Genomic DNA, 17,618 nt, shown 5'->3' with positions numbered 1-17,618 from the left:
ATACATACATAATTCAACAATGTAGCATTCAGGCACGTTACTTAATTAAATGTGTTTTGTAAATAGTACATTTACCTAAGTAGCCTACGTGTACTGACTGTATTTAAAATATTACAGTATTCCAATGGGAATTTAGTCTGACACTTTTGCTGTAGGGTGCAAACCTTGCAATCATTGTACGATGCATGTTCTTAGTTTATACTGTGTTTAATTCAGTGGGCCATGCTCTGTGTTCTGCTAAACAGTTTCTAAAAGGTCTTAATAGCACTGATGCCACCAGTGGGAGTTAAAGATTAATGCTCCAGCAGCACCATGGCCAGCGCCTCCTTGTGCAGCAACGGTCTCTTTCTCTCTCCACTACGAGGCAGGGGCAGTGGAGCTTTGTCACACTTTTTCAAACAGCGTTCACAAACTCCAGGTTAAAGAAGCCATTTAAAAACACGTACTGTGGCAGGGAGTTCTCCATTAATGGCGTACGCAAAACACCTGCGTAAGCTGCCCTGACGTCACCACTAGCGCTCCTGCTAGGGAAAAAAACCCAAGTGTAGCCTGGTGCTGTAGGCAACCACCTCTTAACGTAAAGGTTTTTTTTGCTAGTAGTTGCGATTTGGAGTATTTTTGTATAATTATGCTTTTTGTTTAATTATTATTTTAATTATGCGGTTTTCCATCGCTTTCATCTTAAAATCGAAGTAACGCAAGTAATTTCGCTCGAAGAATCACTTTTTTTGATGTGTTTACCAGGTTACCTTACTTAACCTATAGCACTCATAGTTAGCTAAGATAGGAAATGAACGGATGGACGGAGGCAGTTATGGCAATCATTCGAATAAACTGTTGTAGAAGGTAGTTGCAAACAGTTTATGTTCCTAACTACAAAACCCAGCAGAGAGCTACTATAGGAGTAACGCGTTACAGTAATTCGTTAGCAGCCAGCCCTGCCTCTGCTATTTCTTCGTCCGCCGCTTTGTCTACGCATCCATGTGGGTTTTTCCCTTCGCAGTGCCGGTGTTTTCTTCGCTCTGTCAGTCTCGCAGCCATTGGCCTCACACACCATCAGTCTTCTGCTCACAACAAAGACCCCCCCCCCCCCCCCCCCCCCCCGCCTCGCATGGAGCTTTCGAAGAGCGACGGTGAGATGTTGGTGAAACTGCGGTGTACCGACTCCTTTCTTTCCAGCTTCACATCCGCGAGAAGCGCAGGGAACCCTCTGCGATGCGCTCAACGGAGGACGCGTCGGAGTTGAAATAAGGGAAACACGGGGGGGGGGGGGACGGGGGAAAAAAGCAGAGGGGGAAGATTTGCTTACGAGGATGACTGACTGGTGACAAAGAAAACGGGGAGCCCACCTGGCTTCGGTTGTCACCCGCTAGAACTTGACGGAGGCGTTTTAGGGGACCGTCTTGTTCTTACTTGGACGGCCAAAGATTTTTTATCATTATTATTTTTGGAGTGGAACCATGCCTGTCCGGAGGGGTCATGTTGCGCCACAAAACACATTTTTGGGAGTAATTATTCGAAAATTCGAAGGACAAAGTGAGTATCTTCCCCTGGTGTCCTGTGCAGTGTGGGTGCGTTGTGTTGTGCTTGTCTTTTGTGTCTGTCCTGCTGCATCCTGACAATTGTTTAGGCGTTAGGAAATCGCCTATTAGGCCTTCTTTTATAACATAGTCTTGTAAGGCAGATAACTACTATGCATTAATTTCAGTTGTTATTATTATTATTTTGTAATTTTTCTAAACTGTAGTGATCATAAGTTGATCACCCCGCTACCTTACCCAACAGCTGATTTCTTTTTAGAGGTCTGTAGTGCAGGAGTACCTCTTTGTACTCTTCTAATGCAGTAGAAATGTATGGTTTAAAAGCTGCATTCGAGGAACAAGGATTGAGGAACTTTGACATCATATTAAAAAATACATGTATTGCCCCTAGTTTTCATATATTATTTGCAGGGCTGCCTTACGGCACAAGTGACTATGATGACTATGACTACGATGCCAAAATTCACATTCTGTTATTGTAAATGTTCCAGAAGGCTGCTCAATTCAAATGCAACAATGATCAAATAATTTATTGAGCTCATGGAATGCAATCCAACCAGAAGTTTTTTTTTTTTTTTTATTCCCTCAGCTCTTCCAGTGAATAAAGAAGCTATAATAGGGATGTAATGGAGAATAATCCCATGTAAAACCTTACATCCACCTAAAACTTCTCATTCATATTTCTATTTCCTGCAATATGTTTAATTGAATGCACTTATGGATGCATCCACATCTTTATCACAATGTGATTCATTCCAGTAAATTGGTCTTGTTTATGTGTTACTTTGCCCATAAACAAACTAAATATTTTAATTCTCCCACTTTCTTTATCTACAAACTTCACAGACAAGAAATTCATCATAGCCAATGCCCGGGTGCAGAATTGTGCTATTATCTATTGTAATGATGGCTTCTGCGAGATGACAGGCTTCTCCAGGCCGGACGTTATGCAGAAGCCGTGCACTTGTGACTTCTTACATGGCCAATTCACCAGCCGGCATGCGGTCGCCCAGGTCGCCCAGGCACTGCTGGGCTCAGAGGAGCGGAAGGTGGAGATCACCTACCACCGCAAGGATGGTGAGTGTTGCAGGTTCTGAGTTGTTTATTTAGGCTCAGTTAGCACCAGAGCGCATGACATCAAGTTGTTGAAGTTTTCTCACTTTAAACTGCTGGAGCTCCAAAAGTAGCCTAGCCGTGTTGTTTTGGTCTCTTTTTCAGCTGTTGCATTTGGTCTTTTGTTGGTTTGTTAGTATTTGGAATTGTTTTTGTTGTGTGCTGCTCAAGAAAAGACCACTTGCAGTGTTAATGAAACACACATTGTTGCAGAATAAAAGTGTGATGTGCCACTTTACAATGCCTAAAAGTCTAGGTATACAGTGGGTAATTTTTGATATTGAGTTGGCTTTATCTGGAGTACTTTGCAGCAGCAAAATCACAGGGTACACCCATTTAAAACCCGTGGGGGGGTGAGAGTAGGGGTGGGGTTGTGTGTAGGTTTCGTCTGGCTGTGAAGTCCAGTTCTGAAGTGAGGCAAGCACCCGGTGGCTGGGAATGATGTTCATTAGCCTACTGGATACTACATCCTGCAAAGGATGTAGCTCACTTCCCTTAAGACTAATGTGAAGATAGTGAAGCATGTGGTTTCTCTGTTTCTGTTATCAGCTCCAATGCAAAAAATGACATAGTTGGTGTACTCACATTTTTCAGTTATAAGCAATTAAACATACTGTAACAAACTGACAGTAGTCTATAAATGTATAGAGGTGTGTAAATCATAACTGGGCATGACAGATACTGGTGTGTGTGCGTGTTTGTGATAAAGTAATCAATCAGCTGCACTTAAACCGAGGCCCTCGGCTACAGCATGTTTTTACAACGTTTCAGCAGAACAAAAACTTTTATGGGTTAGGGTATTGTATACCCTATTATGACCTATTAGGGCGACTGTGGCGCAGGAAGGTAAAGCAGTTGTCCACCATCTCATAGTTGTTAGTTCAAGCCCCACCTCCTCCAGTCACATCTCAAAGTGTCCTTGAGCAAGACACTGAACCCCAACTTAGTTGCTCCCGGTGAGTGTTGGCCGGTGTGTGAGTGTGAATGGGTGAATAAGAAGCAGTGTAAAGTGCTTTGAGTGCCAATAGGTAGAGAAGCGCTATAAAAGTGCAGACCATTTATATTATGTATCATGCCATGCACGATGTTAACAACAAAAAAGATTTGGCAAGAAACTGAGGCGAAAGCTGTGTTTAGAAGGACAAGGGAGCAGGTTAAAATATTCAGGGGCTTATGAGGCTTAAGGCAGGAAGTAGGCTGGGGGCTACAAAATAAAAGCTGGAGACAGGAAGTGAATTAAACAGGGACAAACTAAACATGGGGAACAGGATCGTGACACAATGTGGTAGTGACTAAAGAGCAAACAATATTAAAATATTCAATAAAACCTGAAGCAGCGTCTTTACAACACCTGAACATTTTTTTTCTTTGGCAAGATGTTAAATGCTGAATAAACCACTTCTCTCCTGATGTTGGTTTCACAGAGATTTTAGACTGTTTTGTAGAGTTATACATACTAAACATTGCTCTCAGATTAATTTAATGCTACTTAAACAGTTAAACAGACAAAAATTAAGACCTATTTAAAATGTAAAACTAGGACCTATGTGTCCATGGTAATCATTAGTGTCACATAAATCTACAATTTACAATTTATCTCTGCTTGTAAATGAATGGATTTTCTCATGGACAATGAAATTAGAGGCTGTCAGGGGGATTATTTTTAGTAATGGGAACTCTGGATCCATGAAGAAGATGCAGTTTTTGAAGGCTGTGCATGTGTGAATTATACTCAGGCAGGTATAGAAAACGCAGAGGGAGGTGACATAGTTTAGGTCAAGGATGGTTTACAGAACAGTTACAAATGATAGTATCCTTGGAAACATAGATGTGTTGGGTCAAAGGTTGAGAAGAGAGATAAAGTTATAGAGCAATGCTTGAGGGAATATGTGGAGTGGAGATGTCAGCTTATTTTCTTAGTGGAGTGGTGTGCTTTAGACTGTGGCCCTGGAGACAGTCAAAATCTGACTCGTAGTCCTTGTTTATATTGTCTTTGCTGAACTTTAACTTGCCCGAAAATGGACCGTAGCGACCAAATAACAACCTCTGCCAGTGTCACAAATGTTGTACTACCATTTGCATCTGCTGTTTACTCAGTACAAGTACCTGACAGTTGTAGTCACTGGTTATAATATGTTATGGATGATTCCATTAAATATTTTGGTTTGTGGAAAACATATGGCAATATTTTTCAAATGGTTCATATCTATATTGAAGTGGTAGAACATTGTTATAAACATACTAGAACATTGCATACTTACAAGCACTACAAATACTTAAATTAGTTGAGTATTTCCATTAATGTACATTATTGTGTAACAAGACCATCATATAATGTAGGATCCCTCTGGGAACGTTTATTCAACTAGTTAACCAAACAATAGCAATTATTATAATATGTTAAGGCCATAAGACATGTTACCAAAAAGGAGGAAACATGTGACCAAATTTATACTGTAATTTCACATTTAGCACAATTCATTGTAAATATTTAGTTGCTCTTAGATAGTTTAATGAAAGTTTTGATTTAAAGAAATTTACACAAATTGGAGTCGTTTTATGTTTATTCTAACCAACAAACTTCAGAGTTGACCTAACCAAGTGTGATGCCTCTATGGGCCTGCATATCATCAGCTGAACTAAGCAGAGGGTTTAGTTTGCATTGATCCACTGAGCAAACTGCATTAATGAGGACACAAATACCTTCATGTTGCATTGATCTTCAAAACCGGTGCATTAGAGAAAAGAAATCAATGACTACAGACCCCCCCCTTCATTGGCTGGCCCATGAGAGACTTTGCTAAAAAGAGCTGGAGGGTGGCTCACTGTCGGACCCTGCAGCAGGGGAAGAGGCCTCATTATTATTCTGTATCCTGTGCTTCTAATTACCTCAGTGTTTCCCCTCACCTGACTCATATCTTCTCCAGGGAAGGTCAGACACCTATTTCAACAAGGCAGGCTGATTTTACAATCTAATTTTTATGATAAGCAAACATTGCTGTAAAATTTATCATACTGTGGCTCATCCTTTGACATGATTTTATGTTTCCATAGTTTGTAATCATCACGGTGGCTTCAATGTTTCAGAACCTTTACTCTTTGTGTGCTATAGATTGTTTATTCTACGGTTATAATGTTTAATCATCAATATACACTAAATAATTAACAATGAAAAGTGAAAACATGATTTTTATTTAAACCAAATGTAGTGTGTTAAAAATGCAATAATGAAGTTGTTCTTTATAAAGGTATTCAGATCCTAAATTTCAGTAGTTCATGGAGGTTCCCTTTAGCAGCAGTTTATCCTATTCTTTATGCGAGATCCTCTCCAGCTCTATTAGTCTCTGAACTGCCATCTTCAGGAAACTCCACAGATTTTCTATGGAGCTTAAGTCTGGGCTTTGAATATATTACTCCAGGGCAGTCAGAGATAGAATTTTTCGACTACCTCACTGACTGACCCCACTACGTCCGTCTGCAGAACTGTTTGTCTGACACTGTGACCTGCAGAATAGGTGCTTCCCAAGGGAAAGTTCTATCTCCCTTTCTCTTCACCCTGTATACCTTTGACTTACAACTCAGAGTCAGGGGCAGCAATATGAAAGTGCCACACAGTGGCAGAGTAGACAAACTAATAAGGAGGACTGGTTCTGGTCCGGGGAGAGAAGCTGGGCCCTCTGCGTGTTGTGGCTGAGAGGAAAATGTTGTCCAAACTCCTCTCAATTCTGGACAATCCCTCCCACCCACTGCATACTGGCTGCACAGAGGAGCACATTCAGCCAGAGACTGATCACAGTCAAGTGCTCCACAGAACACCACAGGAGATCCTTTCTCCCAGTGGCCATTAAACTGTTCAACTTATCCCCCTTCTGTAACTTCTGTAACCCTTCTGGACTAAATGATCAAAATGGACAAATGGTATTATTTGTATTTCATTTATTATTTTAAATTTATCGAGCTGCATTTTTTTCGTACCTATTGATCAGTAATTTGTACTTGTACTTGTTGATTGTCTTTGTTTGGTGGACGATATTTCCTTTCTTTTCTACTTTTCACATGGAGAGCAGCTGTAACAAGGCAACACAATTTCCCTATGGGATCAGTAAAGTAATTTGAATCTTGAATCTTGAATAAAGTCACTCTAGTGCTGTCTTTGTCAGTTGCTTCAAGTTATTGTCGTCCCCAAAAGTTAAATGTCACCTCTGTGTCATGCTCTAAATAGCAGGCTTTCTTTAAAAAAGATCCTTGTACTAGGTGGCAGTTATTCTTCTCCCATTTCCCTGTCCCTTCTGCTGAGAAGAAATAAAAACATATTTTCAGTTCAGCCCAAAGATTTGATTTCTCTGTTATCAGGTGAGACAATATCTTTCCTCATACTTTGAGTGCTTTAAATCCAAGCCCCATTAGAGTCTGTAGTTTTGGTCTTACTCCTCTACCATAAAAGCATTACTCATGCATGCTACTGAGATGTTCATCCTTTGTACAGGTTCTGCCATATTTTCAGTGAACTTGTGAAGCTCTGTAAGAGTGATTGTTAGCCTCCAGTTTACCAGCCTGACCAAGGTCCTTTCTGACCAGTTACTCAGTTCAACCACACAAGCACACACACAGTTCTAGCCCCTATCTCCACTGTCTCCTGTACTGGAATTTCAGGGGACATGTCATTGTGGCAAGGTGATTGCTCCTCTGATTGTACACCATTGAGTTTTTTTAAGGCAATCTTCTCTTTTAATCCTGTGACCCAGGGTCTGCATAAAATGTCCTTTACAGCCCTGAAGAAGATTTCACTAATTAGAACAACCTCTGCCACATTTTTAATGCTTTAAGATTTGTGCCTTTGCTGAACAACTTGGACTTTTGGACTTATCTGTATGACCTTTATAGGAGAAGTATCTGTTATTAAAGTGGCAAAAAATCAGTCTAAGCATCTGTTGAGGTTGTCCTTGACATTTCGATACTTAGATGCTTAATGCACTTTCTCCAAGAGCAATCTCTTAAACTGAGAACAAGCCAAATATTCGTGCATTTGACTTCTGTGTCTTTTAGATTTTTGTCAACTGCCACCCCCTAAAGTTTCACATACTCTCCTCAAGCATTGCCCCATATTGCTGTTGCATCATCTTTAACATCAGTGGGTGTTGACAGATGTGATTTTTCAGCAATATAAATAGAAAGAGATCTAGTAAATGTGGCATTTTGATCTTGTAAGCAATTTTTTACTTGCACAGCTTAAGGCTTAACTGCATGTATTAAGTGCTGGTTAACATGAAAATTATTCCAAGTCTACCAACTTACTGAAAACATTTTTATTTTGAAAAAAAGGCTACACTGCTTGTGTGATGAAAAAAATAATTGGCACATAACCACTGCAGTTAGGAACAAAAGAAAAATATTTAATTATAATAGTAGATTTTCCCTTTTTCAGCTTGTCATTGTGAGTCCATTAAGTGGTCCTAAAATAAAAATGCTGGCAAGATGATAGATCCCAGGATTGGCAGAGTTTTGTAAAATATATGTAAATGGTATATTTAAATCCCAGTGCTTCAGTTTAATTAGACAATAAAATTAAGAGAAATTTGATTTACAAGATGAGAAGAAGACCTGTTCTCATATAAAACAAATGAGTAAAGAGTACAGTGTCTATATATTCAGCCCCTTGAAAATGTCCACGTTTTGTGATATTACAGCATTGAATCATGGTTTATTTGATTTGCCTTTTATGTCAAAATAATTCAGAAAAAGATTCTTTCATGTAACAGATAAAACAGATCGCTGTAAAGTAATCTAAATAATTATAAATGTAAAAGAAAAACATTAGGGATTACAAATATTCACCCCGTTTAATGCAACTCACCTTAGTCATCAATATGGCAGACAGTTGTTTTAGAAGTCATGCATTTAGTTAAATGGAAATTCCATGCTTGCAGTGTTTAAAGAATTGTAGTAGTAATAACAGTATTAACAAATGTCTCCTGGCTTCTTTACCAGCCAAAGTATTATGGGAGCTTGCCAAAGAAAAAAACTTACTCTCTGATTCTGAAGTCAACAGTAGGAAGGTTCTTTGGTCTAATGAGACCAAAATTGAGGTTCTTCCCATCTCAGCTTCTGAAGCTTGTAACTCCTTCAAAGGGGTCATGGGTGTCTTGAGGGCCTCCCACACTAGCCTCCTTCTTTTACAGTCACTTAGTTTCTTAGCAGACCTGTGCCACATCCATTCCATTTCTTAGTAATGGATTTAACACTACTTTAAGCCTATGTTCAGTGTGTTGGAAAGTGTTCTTGTATCTATCCCCTGACCTCTAGTTTTCAGAGTTCATTGGACTGTTGTTTTTAGTTAATGGGGTAGTTTTTGGCGAGAATTCTGATTCACAAGTAACTAGACCTTCAATATACAGGTGGACTTATTTTACAATCAGTTGAAACACCTTCTCTGTGCTCAGTTAGTTTCCACTGAACTAATTGTGTGACTGGGTATCATTTACTTTACTGTAGATAAGCTAGTAAATCCTCGATGATAATCAGTGATTTACTGTAGGTGAGGTACTTTATAGGGAGTAAAGACATGGAACATCACTAATTTTTAGTTGCTACAAAATTACTTCCTGAAGATTCAGTGTTTCCTGTATCATAGTACAGGTGGGCGGCCATGCCAGTGAGACACCGCACCATGCCTACATGACAGCGGAAACATTTATTTTAAAATCTAGTATAATTATGTTCATGACTGATCCATTTCTTTTTTCTTTTTTTGAGGTATCCTATTGTATTGTTGTGCCCAGATATCTCCCATGTATACATCTACTTCACTCTCTTTTTTACATAAAGAATGAGAACTACCCATTCTACAGAGCGAGACATTATTGACTTACTAAAGACTATATGATTTGTCTGTTGCTTTCTTTAAACGCACCATTTAATTGCTCCCTCCTTGCCAGCTTAGTGAGAGCAATACCTGCGGTAGAGTGACATAATGAGTGAATAAAGAGAGGGAGAGGCATTAGCAAGAACAAATTCATAAATCAGAAAAATCGTACATTCTCCACTGATTGTGATTCTGACATTTTTTCTAGCCGCTCTCCCGTGGCCTCTTTGCTCTGCAGATGTGTGACTATGTGTATTTGTGTGATTGTGTCTCTGTGTCTGTGTGTATGTGTGTAGCCCATGGTCAGACAAATGCATAGACCTGAAACTGAATGTATGTAATGTTTACAATGCAGAGCAGTAACATTACATCTAGTAATATGATTTTGTGCTGATAAACCATTCACACATAAACAAAAGTATATTATATTGATGGGATGTTTAGGTTCCAATCTGATATATCAGACTACCCATGGTAAGCTCCATTTTGTTGGCCTCATAAATTTACAACAATGTTTTAAATAGAAATGTGTTAAACTTATTTAATTTTATTAGAATTTGGATTTCTGATAAGCAGTATATTTAAACATAGCGAATGCATACATTGTCTTTCATAACTGATATAATGTTGATTCCTATGAATATTATTTTGTACATGTCAACAGCATAAACAGCAGGTTAGAATAGGAACATCCCAGAGGGCTTTAGTTAAGGCCCCTGATAGGACATACATGTGTGCAATAAATAGTCCATGTTTTACTTGGACTTTATATGGAATTTACCAGCCAAAAATGTTGCATTAAAAATAAATAAACCATTTTGTGTGAGCATCATCCTTTTGCCACCATGGCTAAAATAATTCTATTATCTAAAGGAAACAATAAGATCTCTTTTCACTTTGTCATGAAATAATCTTTTTGTATATACAAAATCATAATAATTAAATCTGCCATGATATGATGTTCTGGAGATACTAAAACAAAAGGTGGAAATTTCCAATGGCCAATAAATCCAATAAACACTTTTTATAGGCACTATATTGTAGCTGGAAAGAATTTTGAAGACCCCCTGTGTCAGATCTTAGTTTGAACAATACACTGCAGTCAGTAACTACAAATGACCCTATAGTCAGTGATTCTCAGCCTGTAGCTTTTTTATTTATAGATCCACTGTCCAAGGTAAAGATTCACCATTGAAATTTCTTCTCCTAATCCCAGCTTAAGTAAAAATAGACAGTTCTAATGAGCACAGCACATATTTAGTGAGCAACCCTCACTCTGTCTGCCTCCATTAAATGATTCAAATTGAATAATCACAGTATCTTTCTATACTGAAAAGCATAGTCTCATGGTCATTGGCATATTAAGAAATCTATAAGCACAATACATGGTAAAAGTTCTCACTTACAAAAAGCTAATGAGACTGAAAATGTCATACTATGAATAGATTAAAGGTGGTAGTGCTTCAGTGATGCCCTTTAAAATGCCTTATGAAGACACTTTAGATAATGTATCACTGTTATAAGTATCATCTTTTCAAAAAAAAATATAAGAATACCTGAGGTTTTTACACAGGAAATAAATAGGCCATCAACCCTGCTATAAATTAAGCTATTGACTAAATAAGGTTTCTGATAACAATTATTTAAATTTAAATTATTTTCCCAATTAATTAAATTTAAATAATAAAGAAAATTATCAATATTTTCCTGAGCCAAGGACAACATAGCCATATTCCTTGTCAAACAGTTCTTAAGATGACAAGTGTACTACCATGTAAAAGCAAAAAAACTCACATTTAGGATGTAAAGCTGTGACTATTTGGGATTTCTGCTTGAAAAGGCTCTCAAATGATCAACTTATCGTCAAAATCCCTGTCTGTTAATAGGGGTGAGATGTAATGGCATTTTAATCCAGCTCTAAATCCTGATAAATTCCTTATTAGATATTATTAGCAAGTTTGATTGCTGGGTAAAAAAGCAGTGTTTTTAGTATCTTCAGTTGTGTTACCTCTAGGAAGTTTTCAGCACATTCATGAGTGTACAACCCATGTGGTGATCCATGTTAATCTTTGAGGAGGGATAGCTTATCTTGGAATCTTGGAACAATCTTGGAATCACTATAGATGGGAATTTTTTATTAGTTCACGCATTAACATCCAAAAAAATCCCCTCATTAACTGATGAATTTGCATCGCTGCTATACTTTACTAACCTCAATCTATCTACCATCAACTTTCTTCTTTAATGAGCCAGTCTTTCAGGCTCATCTGACAAATAGAGCGGGTGCAACAGGATAAGGTTGCACCATCTTAATTTAAATTTGTGTCTCTTTGAAGTTGGCATCCCATGTGGTCAGGATATTAATAAAACCATGTTGGTTCATTTGGTTCAAAGGCAAAATAAAGAGTTTTGCTTAATTGGTTCTTAAGTTATTAACATTACACATTAAATTGTGAGAACTTAATAGAAATAATAAGCAACAGTGTTTTGCATAAATAATTTACATAAAAGGTCCACACAAGTTTTATCTTAAAAAATTTCAAAATTTTTTAACAAAAAATATGTTTTTTCATATTCTCATCACAAGATGCGCCAATCTCACTTAGGTGCAGTGTATAAGGAGTTCTAGTATTAGACCTCAGTAAGTGATCTGTTGCTTTAGTTGGATGCGGAATAAATTTATGTGCAGGTCTCCAGGTGTTATAATAGTGTGCAGTTGTGTGAAATGATGTCATATGCAACTACTAACTATTTCGCTTAAACTATAACACTTTCCCATGCAAACACAACACAAGCTTAATATTGTGGTTAGATCTATGTTTTAGGTCTTGCATAGCTTTTGCTTACCCGCAGACCCTATGCAGACGGGCATATAGACTAATGTTCACCTCCCTAAAAATGTAACTACCTGTCACTGCAATGCACATGGAAACTGTGAATGAGTCTTTCTGCTCAACTGGTGGAAGATTTGAGAGGAACATCTTCTCCCACATCTGCTCTCTTTTCTGTCTTGCAGTAATTCGGTAAAAGTTTGGTTCATCATCTGTCAGCTTCACTTTAACATTATCCCCTCAGTTTCACTATTGGCCACTGTTGTTTGTCAAAAACTTAAAAAAACTTACCACAGTGGCAAAGAAACTTAACACGGTGGCACAGAAATCACAACATACAATTATAAATTGTCACAATGGCATAGACCACTTCCATAATCTCAGCATAGATTTGACACACTTTTATATATCACCTTCCTTTTCCAAAGACACCGAACACTGTTTTGGTAGATGTAGATTTATCTACTTTGGGACTATGAGTGTTGCATCTCCCGAGTGAATCCTATAGTTTGCTCTGCATGGACAGTCACACACAGCATAGTTGAACTCGTAATCCCTGATGTCACTGTATTACTATGCAAAAAGTGTGTACAGGCATAGACTAGTCAATAAGGCATTGAAGCAGTGGAGCAAGCGGGACATGACGAGCGGGACATTATTTGCTTTAAGCAGCCTGAGTTCAATGGTGTAACTAGAAACCATTATTTGTAAAACCAATTCTTGCAGATCCACTGCTGTGCAAAAAAGATAAGCTCTTATCCTGTTTCACCTGCAGTGTTCTCAGCTTTAGCTGTGTTTGGGGGCTCATAGTGACCAGCTTGTATCTTTGAAAGACATATGCATGAAGGGACACAGAACGGGCAAAAGAGAGGGCAATGCAGGGAAAGTGAAGGAAAGAAGAAGAGCAGATGCTGTGGGGGAGGGAGAGATGTGGCAACACAAAGACAAAATTAGGCACATAGATGAGACAGAGGAAGTGTGGGGATGTTGGATAGAGCATTCATCCTAAACTGTGACATGTACAGTATGTCTGTGGGACAGAATTTAGTTGAGGCTGAATAGCTGAATGGCTTCTTCCATAGGGGAAAAACCCCTTCGCGTACTAATTGAAGCCTTCCAGAGAGCTGCAGGTTCTTTAGTTGTGTTACTAACCTCCTCTGTCTGACACTGTGGGGGGGGGGGGGTATCTTTAGAACTTTATTTCATAAATTATCATACCCTAACGATAGTGTCAATATTGCATAGGCTAACACATAAAGGATCCCATTAAATAAAAGGAATGTTTGTGAAAGGTTGTAAGTCTTTGAATACAGCAGTCACTCATGAGGTCTCATGCGCCTGAAAGAAAGCAATGTAATGGGCAGGCCCTCCACTCTCATTTTAAAGTGACATGGATGGATTTGTGTTGTAGCAAAGGCTTCGATTTCCTATTTTCATGCCTCCCAGTGGATCTCATTTATAATGAGTCTCTTTAATGGTTGCCCCAGGCTTCTAGGAAGAAGGAGCAATTCCACATTTACAAAAATTAATTTGTTGTTTTAGTTGTTGTTTCTGTTATATGGTGTGTGTTTTGAAGCAGACAAACCTAAAGGATGTAAAGTAGACAAATGCCCATGTTTCTTTTCCGCTTGGATTTAAATATCCTCTACTGTGCTACACAGTTTTTTAGCTATTCAGATCAATTTCATCCTGTCTATCACATCCTTTTCTTTGTCCTCATGTTCCTTTCCTTTTAAAAAGGCTCAGTGTGTAGTACATCACAGTGTTGTCCTGGCAACCATTGAAGGAGCTACGATTTGTCTTTGTAAGACTCGGATTCAGCCTGGCATATCGGCCTGTGGTGTTCAAAGCTGGACAACATTGCAGACTACTGAGACCCAGTCACACACTGATGATACTGGCATCACAAGCAGAATCTGAATCATTTAATTTGTCAAAAACAACTAATGCAGAGGAACTAGAGTGCTACATAGAAAATAGAAATAACAGTATTATCAACGATGTCCATAGCGATGCTAAAATAAAAAATAAAATGCCTTTACTCACTTTACTCACAGTCCAGTATTCTGCAACCTGGATTAGCTTGTTCATCTGTGTATAGAATTATGTTTTTATTAAAAACATTATTAAAAATGCATCAGCCAGACACACAACTCCACAGTGTGACATGTTTCTTCATTCTAAAGTGCAATGTTGAAGAAAGTTCAAAAAAGTATTTCCCCAAATGCTGTACATTGCCTTTGAATAGTGGTCTAAAAGTAAGCAAGGGTAAACTGTGGATTTAACTGGACTGGATTTCTTTTTTATAGCACAAACATCCCAAGATATTTAAAACAATTTCTAAATCATGAACATGTAACCCAGTGGAGCAGAGTGTCTGGCTGATGGGTTTTTTATTATTTTTGAACAACAATGTTCTGCAGGAGACACATAAGCTAGTCCAGGATGCAGATTAAAGGGACTTCACCGGCAGTTGAGCATCTTTATAGGGATTTATTAAAACATTATTTGTTTAAAAAAACTTAACGGCTTATTTGCTATCGGCTTTGTAAATGTACATTTTATATTAAGTTTTAGTAAGTTTAGTAAGTTTGAATTTTATGTTTTTTAACAGCTCTATCAGACCAGACTCACTTTGCTGAATCAGACTGCTTAGCAGTGGGACATGTAACTGTCTGATATATGTTATTTTATGATTGCCAGTATCAGCCACAGTACCTGTTTATTTCACAGCCATACTTACTTTGCAGGCACTGTGCCAGTGAATAAATGTAGGTCACTGATGTTGAGTCTGTGAATTAAACCCACACACATTGACATAATGTGACGGTATTATCACAAATACACAGCAAACAGTCTGACAGCTCCCTCCCCCAGCCTGCTCTGCAACACTTCACTCTGTAGTTCCCCCCTCCCCTTTCTCTCCTTATGCTAGCTTTATTGTGGGACTCACCCACCTATTAGAGCTGGATATCACATACCTCCATGCATGGAGATACTTCTAATTATTTATTCAGATACAATATAAATGAATTGAATATGAACAATATTCAAGAGACAATTTTTTTCCTGTTAAATCATTCTGGTATTAAAGAGTCTTACGTGTACAGTTAAAAGGTTTATTGATAAACACGTTGACTCAACCCCCTTAGTTAACCATTCATGTGATTACAAATCCTGATCTCTGCTTTTCTTCCATAAACAGATTAGATATACAAAGAGAGCATTCATTCATTCATTCATTCATTCATTCTGTGAATGAACGACCATTCATTTCTTTTACTCTTTCATAAGATAACATGCTGGTATTCTTTGTCATTCTATATTTGTGGAATTTAAATATTAAATTCAAATATAAGTGCATGTTTTAAATCTGCATTTTCTTTCCAAGTGGGTTCTTGGACTGAAGCATTTTTTAACAGTCCTTGGTTTGTGAGGGCAGATTTGATGCTTTGCCAGGTCATTTATATGTTGATATTAGTATAGTATCTTCATGCCCAGGCCCTGCAGCAATCTGCTGTTTCACTTTACACTTGTTTCTATGAGCTGAATTAAATGAAAGACTACATTCATGAATTGGTCCATTTATAGATGCCAGCCTCTAAATGCCAAGCATGGATCAGCACTCTGAGTCATTTTGATGGACATTGAATTAGTGAGGCCTTAGAGTTGGAGGGGAAACCCTTCAGCCACTGGTCTATTCAATCACAACTAGTCACACACGCAACAAAACCTGCCATTATTACATTATCAAACCCTTGGACCACAGTGGTCCTACTCTATCACTGTTGCTGAGGCTTCAGGGTTTTTTTTTGTCCAGTGTGGTCCATATTGTCCAGTTCAAACATAACAGACATTGATTTTCTCAGCATGTGTTTAATTTGTTTTTATTAAAAAAAAAACAATATAATGTTTGGATCCACTTGCAAAACTACATACACAGTGGGCCTTTCTAACTATTCTGCAAAGGTATATGTAAAGTATACATACTGTAGATATTCATTATTCTCTTTTTCCTATGTTTGTTACATTTTTTTATCCACACTTGATCTGGATGTACTGGATTCTCCCAAGTGGGCATATTGAATATAAATAGCAAAATAATTAAGAAATTTCAGACAATTCATACATCTTTGGCAGCTCCAATTATCTAACTGCATGTCAGAAAACCCAAACGGCACAGGGCCTTATGATCTAAATATGTGGCAGTAGATTACAGCAAAAAGTTAAATGTGATGTTTTGTCAAAACACAAAAATTTGCTCAATGTAATCTAACATTTGAAGTAAGACAAATTTAAGTCTTAGGCAAACAGCACCAAAATCTGAAACTTAAACAAGGAGGCATCTGTTATTTTACATATAGTGATAGCTTTGTGAAGTCAACTTTTATTTTCAACCACATCTAAGTCACTTTTCACTTTGTGATATCTTATTTGCTGCACCATCTGTCAAATCCACATTTTATTCGCCATTCATGATGATAAACAGTGTATTTATGGCACAATTCACAGCTTGCTGTTTGACAGAGTCCTCAGAGCCTTCCATCACCCACCACGATCTCCCAGATAACCTTTAACAGTGACACCACATGATGCCCAAAGCTTCAGACAGATTACTTATTTCTGCATGGTATTTTATTGTATTTTTAGTTTCTTAGCATTTGATGATTGTATTATCTTTTCTCTGTCAAATACAGGTGCACAAGCAGAATTAATGCCTGAAATTGTCTCATTACGTACACTGATTTTCTTCTATGTAGTTTTCCAGTGCAGAGAAAAGGCTGTGGTGTATCTTGGTGCATCACTGTGTAACACTTACAGATTATATTTCTGTATTTCTTTCTGACCTGTATCTGATTTTTACTATTTTATTCAACCTTGTAATATTACTGAAGACACTATAACTTGATTTGCATAGTATTATTCTTCTGTTTAGACTGTAATATTGTAAATCTGGAGGTTTTGTTTATTTGAGAAGCTTGGTGTCCATCGAAATGTGGATTGACAGACCTCTCTGCTGTGATTTGACATGTGACCTTTTGGTTACAGGACATTCTCTTGAACTGCCAGGCCACTATGCCAGCAATGATGATATTGTCACCTGGGGCTAGTGCTCTCACTGCTGGATTAGAGAACTGGCATCAAGCTTAAAAAGCTTTTGTACAACTGAATGTTCCCGGAGGAGAAAGGGGAAGGATCACATTTCCCTAGAGTGGTAGACAAAAAAGGGCTTTTATCCATCCAAAAGAAGGTCCCTTGTCATATTTAGCT

At 38.0% G+C, this 17,618-nt stretch overlaps 1 protein-coding gene across 4 annotated transcripts in view; it reads left to right on the top strand.

Moving 5' to 3' along the window:
* The first annotated feature begins 602 nt into the window (after positions 1 to 602).
* Positions 603 to 17,618, top strand: part of kcnh7 (potassium channel, voltage gated eag related subfamily H, member 7) — a 67,876-nt gene continuing 50,860 nt past the window's right edge. For 2 of the 4 annotated variants that reach the window (XM_067493289.1, XM_067493286.1), the window contains exons 1-2: positions 604 to 1,536; positions 2,388 to 2,618. In XM_067493289.1, the coding sequence (XP_067349390.1) occupies positions 1,461 to 1,536; positions 2,388 to 2,618 (307 nt within the window). In that variant the 5' untranslated portion in view covers positions 604 to 1,460. Of the gene's footprint in view, positions 1,537 to 2,387; positions 2,619 to 17,618 lie in introns of all 4 variants that reach the window. The other 2 variants (XM_067493285.1, XM_067493288.1) reach the window with 2 other exon arrangements.

This window comes from Channa argus, chromosome 23 (genome assembly GCF_033026475.1).
Source record: "Channa argus isolate prfri chromosome 23, Channa argus male v1.0, whole genome shotgun sequence".
NCBI classification, from domain to species: Eukaryota; Metazoa; Chordata; class Actinopteri; order Anabantiformes; family Channidae; genus Channa; species Channa argus.
This window is presented reverse-complemented; position numbering and strand designations above follow the sequence as displayed.